This window comes from Eublepharis macularius, chromosome 1, assembly GCF_028583425.1.
Source record: "Eublepharis macularius isolate TG4126 chromosome 1, MPM_Emac_v1.0, whole genome shotgun sequence".
In the NCBI taxonomy this organism is placed as follows: Eukaryota; Metazoa; Chordata; class Lepidosauria; order Squamata; family Eublepharidae; genus Eublepharis; species Eublepharis macularius.
The window spans coordinates 108,841,290-108,854,534 of NC_072790.1; the positions used below are offsets into that span (position 1 = coordinate 108,841,290).

The following is a 13,245-nucleotide window of genomic DNA, read 5'->3' on the forward strand; positions in this document are numbered from 1 at the left end:
ACGATTGGCAAGTGGAAACCTCCAGGGCCATCCAGTTAACCATTGCCCCTAGCACCGGGAGGGCGTACGACAGGGCGGTAAGGAATTTTGATGCCTTTAGGCAGGTTGCAGGCCTCCGCCGGGTCTGGCCCCTTCCAGCCGAACATTTGGCGCAATTTTGCGTGGCTCAAAGAGGTAAGGGACACAGTGTGAAATATATTTGCAGCCAGATCGCGGCCCTAGCTTTTGCTGCAAAGGCCCGAGGGTTTACGGATACCACGGGCGACTTCCGCATTCGGAAGATGCTGGAAGGGTGGTCAAGGGAGTCCATCTCTCCCAAAGACAATAGGCAACCCATCTATCCAGCCATCCTCCAAGGATTGCAGGCTGTGTGGCCGCGGGTCTGCATCTCTCATTTTGAGGAGCTGCTGTTTCACACTGTGGCGTTAGTTGCTTTCTTTGGCACTCTTAGAGTGAGTGAGCTGGTCCAGCAGTCCCTTGGGGACAACTCTGGCCATGCCCCCGTTGCAGAGGACGTTAAATTTGTAGGGGAGCAGCTTATCATTAGGATTAGAAGGTCCAAGATGGATCAACATCAAAGAGGGGTTGACCTGGCCCTAGGCCGGTGTTCCATCCCCGAGTTGTGTCCCATAGCAGCCTTGAGGTGCTATTTGGAGGTACGGGGTGATCACTCCGGGGTTCTCTTTCGCCACAGTGATGGCGCCCTGTTGACTAGGTACCAATTTTGGGCAGTCACGGGTAGGGCTCTTCATAAGTTAGGTCTGGATGGGGTCAAATTTGGGACCCATTCTTTTCGCATTGGGGCGGCATCCACTGCCGCTGCCATGGGTTTCTCGGGGCCTGACATCCAGAGGGTTGGACGTTGGTGTTCAAGGGCTTATGTGTTATGACACATCAGGCCACTGGGACGGGGTAAATCATGTTGAATTGTTTTTTGCAGGCGCTGAGTCGTCAGGAGAGGGTACGGATCCTCATCTGTGGCCACAGTATGATCTTCTGGGTGGTGCACCAAGCGAGAAGGTCCTGGATCGGGTCCCAGCTTGGACTCAGCCGGTGGGCTACCATCGAGTGGCAGGGCAGAAGAGGCCTATGCTGGGCGGGGCTGCTGCCACTCTTGTTTGAGGGGAGGTCCGCCCCTCCTCCTCATATTCTGGTAGTTCACTTAGGGGGCAATGATCTGGGTCTAATGAAAGGGGTAGCCCTCTCTTGGCAGGCGCAGGACGACTTCCTGGAAATCAGGAGGAGATGGCCCGGCATCCTGATATTTTGGTCAGCCATGCTTCCGCGCCGTGTGTGGCGGGAGGCATTGGACCGCAGAGCGATCGATAGGGCTAGGCGGATGGCCAACAGAGCCCTATTTAAAATAATGACGGGTGGGTTGGGGATTTATTTGCAGATTCAGGCCAAGTCTCTTGCCCTCTACAGAGGGGATGGGGTGCACCTCTCTTACAGGGGCAACAGCATTTTTCTCGATGACATACGGCAGGGGCTCAGGTTGGCTTTAAGCCATTTGTGGGGCGCTGAGGCCTAAGCAGAGGCTTGGCCTCTGCGGTGGCAGGATTTAGCTAGGGATATATTTGTGGCGGGCCGGTGAGCACCCTTGGCACCTCCCCATTGATGAGGAACTGGGGTCTTTCAGGAGCAGCAGGCTGCCATTCAGCCCAGCTGCGAGGTCAGACGCCCTTGGGTGGGGAACCCCTGGACAAGCCAGTCTCCCCCCGCTGCCGTTCGGCTGGGTGGGGGAGCTCTCCAGGGGCGATACACTCCGCCTGGCCAGGACGGGTTGCAGCCATTCAAGGGATGGATCGCACCCGGTGCTTGCCCAGACAGGTCAGGGCGGGGTCCCAGTGAATGACCCCAGGGCCTGACCTGTACCGCTAGTTAGGCTCCTTGCCGTATTTTCTTGTTGCTGTTTCATTTAATAAAGCGGCCCATTTTACCCAAACCTTTGTGTCTGACTCTCATTCCAACTAGGAGGGCAATGTATTATGCTGCCAGCCTTGCACAAGACTCCATACACATAACAGAGCCATACGCAAATGATTGGCAGTTATGATCAGTGAGATGCTTTTTTAAAATTAATATATCCTATGATGCCACTTTTAAATGGATAACTTTGTGTATCGTATTAAATACTGTACCTAAGAATCTTAACTATTTCTTAACTATTTATGATGCAGTCCTAAAATCCACCTATACATTGTTCCACAATGCCTTACTTTGATCTACTGAGGAACAAACAGGTGTTTTAAGATCTTACAGAACCAGTAGTTCTGTGTTTACCAGGGAGACAGTTGAAATGGGCTGATTTTATGATTCATTCAATACAAGCCTGCTTTGTCGGAAGAGTGCAGTACAGATTTAGCATGGATTACGGCTTTACTACTGAGAATTTTAAGTGATTTTCTCACTGGGGTGTAGCTCTATTGAGGTCCACAGTTATGAAAATATTAGCACAGGCAAGTCAAATGCATCCCTTCTTTCTTGCAGCAGCAGGCATTTTGATTTGGGAGATATTATTTTTGATTATTTCTTTGTTGGATAGTAAAGCCAAAATGGGAGCACTGTATGAAAGTACTTTTAAGATCAGTTTCTATTTTATGTTGTTGGCAAACTGTAAATATTCCAGCTTCATATAGAGCGAAACCAAACTCTTTCAGCAAAGGAGAATATATTTCAAATGTATAGGGACAATTATCTTACTATGTAGCTTACTCGTCAAACTTTTCTTAAAAAAAGAAACCTCCCCAATATGCCCTGGTTTAAGTTTCCGAGAAGAACCAGAACGCAGTACTAAATGACCCGACCACCACAAGGAAGATTCAGGGCACTCTAGTTGCCTCAGGGAGCCCACCAAGCTACTGCTGGTATGTGACTATAAATTCAGTGACCCCATAACAGAGTGGAAGAGAAGGGAGAAATGTGAGTATAAGGCAGCTACTATATTTCAGTCAAATTTGCCACTTGGGACTGATATAAAGATAAAGGGGGGGGGTCACATACAGAGCCTCGAGGCGCTCAGAGAAAGCATGGAATATAAAAGTGAGGAATTGAAAAAATATAGAATACACATTAAAAGACAAATTAACCTAGTTATGCAAACAATAAGTCATGTGATCTATTTTCCTATGTTGTTTGGCTTGGGTCTGTATAGTATGAGATGGGGCCAGTTGGAGTCTTTGACTGAGGGCCCATGGTGGCTCCTAGGAGTCCTGCTAGACAGAAATCTAGTATAATCTCATTTTTAGATCCTTGACATACTGTGCTCTGCTGCAATATCATCCTGCTGAAGTCAATTCAATTTACCTCCCAGTAGCTGCACAAGATTACAGCCTTCATGCAACTGACTAGCCCTAGAGTCCAGAACGAGTGCACCAAAATGTTCTTACAATGAGGAACATAAATGTTTTCTATTAATCCCATTAGCAATATTCTACCCCTAATTACTCCTTTATGATACATTTTTGGGAGAAAACCAGTAAGGTTCTTGGAAACATTTTTAACATTAAAATCTATATAGAGCTGTTTTCCTCACGCGTAGTACTTCCTACTAAGTATATTGTATCCATCAATGTTTTATTCCTTTGTTCTTTCTCATTTCACCTGTTCAGTATGTTCCTTACATTCTCCTACAAATATAAACATTCTGTGTACTATAATCTCAGAACATTAACATTTTTAACCTACAGTGGAGAAAAAGACAGTTTTACTGTTTTGACTACAGTGGGATTGTTCTTTTCTACATACATTGGGTGTATTAGTGAATTCCCCCCTCAGGTCCCTTCCCCAATGCTTTTTGTCTCCCACTTGCAGCATGGAACTTGGCTTAATTGTATGAATCTTTGTGAGTTATCTGTCCTTTAAACACCTCCTGCACTGCATCTCTTCCCAGCTTGTAGGACATTATGGTCCTGCTTGTCCAAGTTGGTTGATGAGAAGGCAGATGGTTTTATTTTGCAATGGAGTGTAGAAAAGATGCTTTCTTTGTCCTTTCCAAGGCTAAGTTGTAAATGGAAAGAAGGCATACTCAGACTGTAAATCCTTAAGTAAACCAATTGTCTTATGCTATGTTCAGAAAATGGCCATCACAATGCCTGCCTGATCTAAACTGTGTGTTAATCATGAACTACGATGATGAATAAAAGAAAACAGCATTGCAAAGTTTAAGAAGTACTTCAGGGCAATCATTTTGTAATTTTGGAACCCTTCAAAACAAAATTGTGTGTATTTTAACATAAAGTGCTTTGCTTGAAGATTTAGAAAAAAAAACACTTTCCAACAAGTAGTAGTTAAGAGACAGCAAGCCCCCATTACAGACCATGGTAAAAGCAATTCACATACAAAAAAGAGCGCAGTGCCATATGGAGATATAAAGAGAAAATCAGCTAAAGTTGGAAAGCACTAAATATGCAAATAGGGGTATTCTTCAGAGAGGAGTGAATGGAATAACTAATTACCCAAATGGTGCCAACATCAGCTATACTGGCAAACTATAAGGCCCATAGGTTCAGGAGAGACCTGTACTATTCTAGGACTTGCATTTTAAGTGTATCTGCAGCTTGAAGCAGGAAACCTAGATTTAGATAATTTTGTTTAATTTGCTGGTTTAACAATTTCCAAGAACATAAACATTACAACAATGCTATCTTCCTTCATATTATTAAAGACGCATGGCAGTGAAAGGAGAATAAGATCTGACAGTGAGTGGAAGAGAGAGGAAAGTACAAATAAAATATTAACATTTATGAATACGTGATACATCTAAGGTAAAAATGATGGAAGTAAAGGATAGAGCTTGATATATTGTTAAATTTTGTTATGGAAAACAAGATCCTAACAGTGCAATCCTAAGAAGAGTTATTCCAGTCTAAGATTGCACTGTAAGTTACCTAAAGCAGTGGTACTCAGTTCATGGCTTGCAGACAGCCTTGCTTGCAATTACTGGAATTTCAACAAAAACTCTCTCGAACGTGATATTCAACAGTACATTCAACAGTAGATTCTCAAGTATCGCAAGTGCTCAGTGCTTCAATACACACTGTACAAAATTTATCTCCACTACTTATACAGTCAATACAATGTTGCCCCAAACAAAGTTAATCACTAATGCTAGTATTGTCAATACAATGTACCAGAATATAACACACAATAATTACAGTATGAATTCATTCAGAAATAACAATACATTCATTACAACCGAAGTTAATCTGACAATAACTAAGGTGCATTCCGTATAAATTGTAATGAAGATTCCTTATTGCACTGTTCTGTTGTTCTCCCATTTTACAAGGAAGTTAAATTCAGTCATTAATGAGCCCAATGGCATAATCTTTGTATAATTCCGCCCACACGTCTCTGCAGGGAACACACGGTTCCAGCTTGCCCGACAAACTGCTAGCTTGGTTTGTTTCGCATAAACACCAGCTTTCTCAAGGGCAGTCTCAAGGTTGTTTCAGTCATCAAACAAACTGCTACAATGATAGACAGATGCTGTTACCAGCTGAACTAGACAAAGACTACGCCATTGGGCTCATTAACAAGTTAATTTAACCTCCTTGTAAAATGGGAGAACAACGGAACAATGCAATAAGGAATCTTCGTTACAATTTACATGGACTGCACCTTTATTTATTGTCGGATTGACCTCAGTTGTAATGAATGTATTGTTATTTCTGAATGAATTCATACTGTAATCATTATGTGTTATATTCTGGTACATCGTATTGACAATACTAGCATTAGTGATTAACTTTGTTTGGGGCAACATTGTATTGACTGTATAAGTAGTGGAGATAAATTTTGTACAGTATGTATTGAAGCACTGGGCACTTTAGATACTTGAGAATATACTCTTGAATACACTGTTGAATATCACGTTCGAGAGAGCTTTCGTTGAAACACTAGTTGTGCTTGCTCTCCGGAGTTGAGCATTGTCAGAGTTGACCGTCGTCGCAATTATTAGAAACCAAAAGAGCCACATTACTACACGATGATTGCTTGGTGAGGCCTGTTGCTGAAAAGTGGTTCTCATCTTGAAACACCCTGCCAGAGAGACTGGAGGTTGGGTAAGCTGCAGGACCCATGCTGGGGATAGAAGTAAAGGACCAAGGAAATCATTTGGATGGCAGCCATGGTTATGGATATATGTGTAATGGCTTTATATTATGATATGCGTGTATTTGAGTAGGGTGGTCACAGGGCATATAGGACTAATGGGCACTGTGCTGTTGAAGTTTTGAACCTATGCTTGGAGTCAGTCATGGGCTGGATAAGGATGAACAAGCTGGAACTGAATCCTGATAAGACAGAGATTCTCTGGGTTAGTAGAAAGGCAGACCAGGAACTTATCTCTCCTGTTGCATGGAGTTATACTTCCCTAAAAAAGGTTCACGGCTTGGGAGTGCTGCTTGATACAGCAATCACTTTAGAAAACCAGGCGGCTGTGGTGGTTCGGAGTGCTTTTGCCCAGCTTCAGTTAGAGTTCCTGTCTCAGTTAGATCTAGCCTCAGTGATCCATGCCTTAATTATGTCTAGACTGGACTATTGCAATGTGCTATAGTTGGAGCTACCCTTGAAGAGCCACCGGTGTCATGTCAAAGAGTCACATGTGGCTCCTGAGTCACTGAGTATCACTGCCCTAAAGCATGGCGAGGGATTTTTGTTACAAATCAATTTTTTCACAAGCATACAAATATCCTAGGCATTTTTTCACTCCAAAGTACCTATGATGGAGTCAAAAGTGTGACATATACACAAATTTAGAAAGCTGCTACAGATTCTCAAGAAGTTGACTGTAGCAAGACACATCCCACTTACCAACACAACTCTCTAACCATGGCCAGTTGTGTGCTGCATTCCAAAATTTGTGTTTGATCACACAGCAGTATAAATTGTGAATGCCTTGGAATGTGAATTCTGATGTCACAATGCAAGCTTATATAGAACTTCTTCAGTCTAGGCCTACTGATTTAAATGCACTTAAGCTGGAGTAACTCTGCATAGGATTGCACTGTCAGTTTTCTTACTCAGTGGACTGAATTCCATGGATCTGATCTGCTCATGGCTGCTCTTTTCTCTGGTTCAAGGAGCTTTCTGCTGATGCAAGAGGTTTTTTTTTACTGAAAAGCTCCTTGCACTGAGAGAAAGAACTGCCAACTATGGGCTCCAATCTGTTGGCTAGAAGATCAAAAGCTGAAAACAGAACTGGTTCCATGACTGATATTCAGTAATTGTGTTTATTTCTCATAGTGAATGAGATTCAGGAAAAGTAGAGGAGTATATCTTGGTCTTTGGCTTTGCTGCATTTCATGGGAAGGGAAGACTGGGAACACCAGGAACACTTCTGAAAAAATGTGCTCAGATATTTTATTTAAACAGGAATCTCAAAATTTACTTTAGGATCTTCTGCAGTTTGGGGGATTTTACCTTAAAGAACAACAGGTGGTCCTTAACTGCAGTTCTCCATTCTTTTACATTTTAATGATTTCAATGATAAATGGATTCCAAGAAACCACAGATTGCATGAATCCATAGAACTTAATTTTTAATTACCCTTGAGACAATAATATTGGAGGAAAGACTTCTACTTCAGGCCTCTTTGACAATAGATGTTAAAATATCACAACATTTAAAAGAAATTACTGATTTTAATACATTGCACTTTTATTCTGCATTTTTACCCATGGAACTCAGAATGGTATACAAGGGTTCCCCATTGTTTCTCAGTTGGGGGAAAACTACTGACCCACAATCAACCTTTAGGATCAAGCAGAGATTTGAACCTAGGTCTTTGTCTAACTTGCTAGCTACTATATCCCACTGACCACTGTTTACAAATTGTGATAGTAATTGAATTTCTTAAACAGTACTCAAGCTAAATTCAGTGTCCTGCATTTTATTTTATTAGCTTTTCTTAATGTTATTTGCCTTCAAAGTATAACCAGCAAGACTCTCATAAAGTGATGGAAATAAACAGGGAAATGTAGCAGTGTCGGTGTTCCTAACAGAGCACATGAGTGAGTGCCAGCCCCAACATCCCTTCCCAGCTGGCATAGACCAATGCTTATTTTCCTTGGCTCCTGCTTTCTTTCACTCTCTTTGACCTCCTCCCCATCTGCACCATTAGTTTAAGCCCCTTTCTGATTCTCCTCTTCAGTCCTATTCAGTTGTAGCCCTTCTGGAGGCTATGCTAGAAATCTATCAAATAGTTGAACTGTACATTGAAATGTCAGGGTGTCATGATAACAACATAGATCTGCAGGCCTTTATGATATCAAGCTGGCCTGTGATTCACCTTTTCAATCTTGCCTGGAAAAGCAGCGCTTCTCAGGAAAGAGAGGGCAAGAAAAAATTGCTCAACCTGACACCTCTCTTTGTTATAAATTGATGTTGTTATAAACTGACATCCTTGGAGGGATACATGGATGTTGTTCTAGCCTTTGGGTGCCATCATAAAACCCACTTCATGGTCTACATGTGTCTGCATGACAAGGGCCAGCTGGAGCATGGAGTTTGGGATAGACTGGTTTTAACTCCCTAGGAGAAAGGCAAATCCTCCCCCATCCTTGAGACAGAGGATTTAAAAAGACTTGGGTTCCTTTTATAGGGTGGATCATCAAGATGGAGAAAGGAGGGGCAGGCTTGCCTCTATCCCTTCAAGCTATCAACATTCATCTCTGCAAGGGATGTTTCATGTACTATTTGGTAACTCTCAAGGGATAGTTTGATATTAGACTTTTTCCTTTTCTTTCTTTTATTAGCTGCTATCCTTCCTTATTAGCTCTACTCCTTCCTGCATATGCTTGTGCTCTCTGTATTTTATATTCTATATTTCTTTGGTTAAGTCAAGTGGTGTCCAAGCTTTACTCATGAGCCTCCTCCTGCTCAACCATTTGCTACAACTCTGCACATGCACAGAGGCTCACCAGATTCCCAAACAGCTGGTGAAGATTCAAGCCTGTTTTATTTTGTGGGGCTACCGATGGGAGGGAGGGAGAGAGAAGCCCTCCCTCCATTTATAATACAGGGCAGTTGTAAATTTTGACTGGGTGGATGAAAGCCTGCACACTTCCTGCTCAGCTGGCTTTACTTAACTTTTTTGTCTCTGAGGCTTTGCATCTTATAAGCTCAATGATACCTTTCCCTAGAAGGTGTCAAAGGCCTTTTAAAGTTTCCTTCCTGTTGGTGGTGTCAGACTCACAACTTCACTCTACTGATAGGGTTTGTTCTTCCTACTTTAGGCAGCATAGAGAATTGGGGGGGGGCTTTCTCAGGTGAAGCTTTACATATTTTGTAAAAACAATTATTATCTCTTAGTTTTTACCTCTCAGCTTTCTAACAATACCTTTTAAATCTACATCTATGTAAAAGTCAGCAGGCATAAGGTTGACAGGCAGATATTCTTTTATAAACACACCTGGAATATTATTATAAAAGATAAAACTAATGTTTTAAATTTACTCACCTTTCTTTTTGACTGGTGGTTGTATTTCTTCTAAACAGAAACAAAAAAGTACAGATAGAAATGTTAGTTTACAATTTATTTCCGTGTTAATAACATTTTCTTCTACCCTTCAGTCTGATGCTTCATGTGGAAGTGAACTCAGCTGAAAGCAGTAGGCCTCCTTCCATGCAGATTGGTTGGGCTTTGGCATATCAGTTTCCTAAAACATTCATAAAAAGTTTTTGAGGAGGAGTGAGGGGGGTGTACATTCCCATTCATGGGAATGGGCCAGATAGCAGAAAGAAGCCTGCACCATCCATCTCATTACTACAGACTAGGTGGAAGGGAGAACGAGGTTGCAGAGAATCCCAAGATGGAATCCTTTGGAATGCACAGCACAGCCCCCTCCCCCCTTGTATGGAGGTTTTTAAGAAGCTGGGAGCTGCAGGCCCCCTTAGCTCTGCTATACTGCCATCTGTCACTTGAAAGGAAGGGAATGATATTTGCTGATTATCCTTATTCATTCTCAGCTACCCTGACTTCAGTGGGTTGTAGGTGCCTTTTATAGTTATGTAGGAGGAGGATTTTCAGGTGATGGATATTTTCTTGTCATAGTACTACCATGGTAGGGAAATCTGCACATACTATTTATCTCCCATCTGTACAACAAAAAACACCAGAGCCCTATAGATCATAAATATATCTAATACTCAACATGGACCCATCTGTAATACTTAAATACAGAAACTAGAGCTGTGACAGACAATACAGAACTTTCTACAAACCTGAGAAAAGTCCCAGGTTTGCCAAAAAAATTCTGAAATCTAAAAACAAAACAAAAACACTACTTGGGGATTTAAAAACCTGATAATAATAGACACATGCCCTCTGGGGCCATTGCTAAGCAACCACAACTGCATTGTCAGTGTTCAAGTCTTGGTTTCTGTCAGTAAAAGACAGAGGGAGAAGACAGGGCCTTTTTAAGGGCTGTCCCTAAAGAATAGTACTCCTTCAAAGGCTGTTTTGTCCTTTGAAGGAGGACTCATAGAGGCCAGGCTCAGCAGCAACCACAGGGCAACTTGCTACTACCTGACTGGTATCACTCACCCAGGCTTGCGACTATTCAACAGCAGCCACCTCATGAAAGCCAGTGTGGTTAGAGTTTCAGACTAGGATCTAGGATTCTGAAGTTCAAACCTTTATTCTGCTGCGGAAGCTCACTCAGTGACCTTGGGCCAGCCACATACTTTCAGCCTAATCTACCTCCCAGCATTGTTGTGAGGATAAAATGAAGGAAATGAGAATGATATAAGCTGCTTTGGATCCCCGTTGCAGAGGAACATAAAGTATAAATGAAGTAAATAAATAATTAATATAGAGAAGATAAAAGTAGGTTGGTTTGTGGGTAGGAAGAAGGAAGCAAGGAAAGTTGAAGAGCAGAGACGGACACAAACTGAAATATGAACCAACGTTCATGACAAACCAGGCTGGTTCGTGGTTCGCGAACTGGCGGTTTGTCAGAGCCCATTTCTGATGAACCGCCACAAACTTTAGGCTGGTTTATGTTGTTCGTTTTGGGGTTCGTTACTGCAGACAGCCTGGCAACAGGGGATGGACTTCCTGCAGACTTTCTCCTGGCTTGGAAGTGGCCTTCTGCTGGCCTGGAAGTGACCTTCTGCTGGCCTGGAAGTGACGATTTGCTGACCTGGATGTGACATTTTCACGAACCAAACAAACCGGTTCGTAACTGGGGCAGGTTCATGAAAGTTTGTGGTTCAGGAAATGTGACGAACCATGAACCGCACGGTTTGGTTTTTTCCTGGTTCGTGCCCATCTCTAGTGAAGAGCTGCCAAAAGGAGGGAAAGAGGGGAAAGTGTGGGGAGTGGGCATACAGGGCTCCTACGCATCAAGTTCCTACACATCTAGCGCATCAGCTCCTATGCATCAAGTGGGCCACACTCTGGACTTGATCTTTGGGGCAGGGATTCAAGTGGACCTGAACACTATTAAAGCAGTGCCATGGTCAGACCACCATGTCCTGAGGGCTCATCTGGGTGTGCCAGGCCCCTCCTGCATGGGCAGTGAGCAGATTTATGCTCGCCCATGGAGACTTATGAATCCAATTGGCTTCCAGAATGCCTTGCGGGATCTGATGCCCCTGGGCAGTTCATTGGATGACCTGGTGGGGGATTAGCATGACCGTCTCTCGAAAGCCATCAACAAAATCGCTCCCCATCACCCTCTCCATCCCCACATCAGACTGGCTTCCTGGTATACAGAGGAGCTACGTCTGATGAAGTGGGAACTGAGACGGCTAGAGCGAGTGTGGTGGTGGAATCGGGGCGAAGAGGCAAGAACATCTTATAGAGGATTTATGAAAACCTATGAAGTGGCTGTGAAGGGAACAAAGAAGGAATACTTTGCCACCTCCATAGCATCTGCAAGCTCACGCCCGGCAAAATTGTTCCAGGTAGTTTGGTCCTTGGTTTCCCTATTGCAGGGAGACCGTCAAATTGGAAATTTGGCTATTAGCTGTGAGGCTTTGGGGAGCTTTTTTGCAGATAAAATCTCGTTGCTCTGTCGTGATCTGCCGGCTACGATTGATACAGTAAGGGAACTGGAGGCCCCTTGGCTGTTTTCCAGCCCATTTTTGGATCACTTCAGCCTTGTCTCCCGGGAGGAGGTGGACAGGATCCTGCAGCTGTTGAGACCCACTCCGTGCTCCCTGGACCCCTGCCCGTTGTGGCTGGTGAAAGCCAGTGCCGATGGGTAGGGGGCCCAATTGGAGGTCATTATTAATACATCATTGAGCTCCAGGGATTTTCCCAGGGCACTAAAGGAAGCTGTAGTGAGGCCTCTTTTGAAAAAACCATCTTTGGACCTCGCTGACCTGTCCAGTTGCCGCCCGGTATCAAACTTCCCGTTCTTGGGGAAAGTGATTGAGCAGGCGATGGGGGATCAGCTACAGTGTTCCTGGAAGAGACTTCTGTCCTGGACCCATACCAGTCTGGGTTCCAGTCAGGTCATGGGGTGTAGACAGTGTTGGTTGCCCTCACGGAAGATCTCTGTAGGCACTTGGATCGGTGCGGGTCGGCGCTGCTCATCTTGTTAGACCTTTCAGCAGCATTCAATACAGTCGACCATGAGTTGTTGGCCCACCGCCTCGCCGATGTGGGGATTCATGGGACGGCCTTGCAGTGGCTTGTCTCTTTTCTCCACAGTTGGGGACAGAGGGAGGCGCTGAGGGAGAGACTGTCCGCATGCCAACCTTTAGAGTGCAGCTTCCCACAGGTAGTGATACTCTCTCCCCTGTTGTTCAATCTTTATATGCGCCCCCTCACCCAGTTGGTGTGGAGTTTCGGACTGGGTTGTCATCAATATGCAGATAACACCCAGATGTATCTGTTGATGGGAGGCTGACCTGATTCTGCCCCTGACACCCTGTCGAGAGCCCTGGAGGCCGTGTCTGGGTGGGTAGAACAGAGCAGGCTGAAGTTGAATCCCGCGAAGATGGATGTCCTGTACTTGGGCCGTGGACTGTCGGAGGCAGGGATCCTTCTCCTGACTTTTGGGGGGGGCACCACTTGTGCCTGTACCATTGGTTAGGAGTTTGGGTGTGATTCTGGATTCCTCCTTGTCTATGGAGGGCCAGATCGCAGCTGTGGCTCAGGCAGCCTTTTTCTACCTTCGGCAGGCCTAGCAACTGGCATCCTACCTCTTGGCCCAGGACCTAATGACAGTGATCCATGCAATGGTCACCTCCAGGTTAGACTACTGTAATTTGCTCTATGCAGGGCTGCCC

The 13,245-nt window shown here is 44.3% G+C and overlaps 1 protein-coding gene across 8 annotated transcripts in view; it reads right to left on the reverse strand.

Moving 5' to 3' along the window:
* Positions 1-13,245, reverse strand: part of TRDN (triadin) — a 334,586-nt gene that overhangs the window by 266,320 nt on the left and 55,021 nt on the right. For all 8 annotated transcript variants that reach the window (XR_008597030.1, XM_054979502.1, XM_054979172.1 and 5 more), the window contains one exon: positions 9,464-9,493. Coding sequence is in view for 7 of the 8 variants with exons in the window: in XM_054979502.1 (XP_054835477.1) it covers positions 9,464-9,493 (30 nt within the window). In the remaining variant the exon portion in view is untranslated. The remainder of the gene's footprint in view (positions 1-9,463; positions 9,494-13,245) is intronic.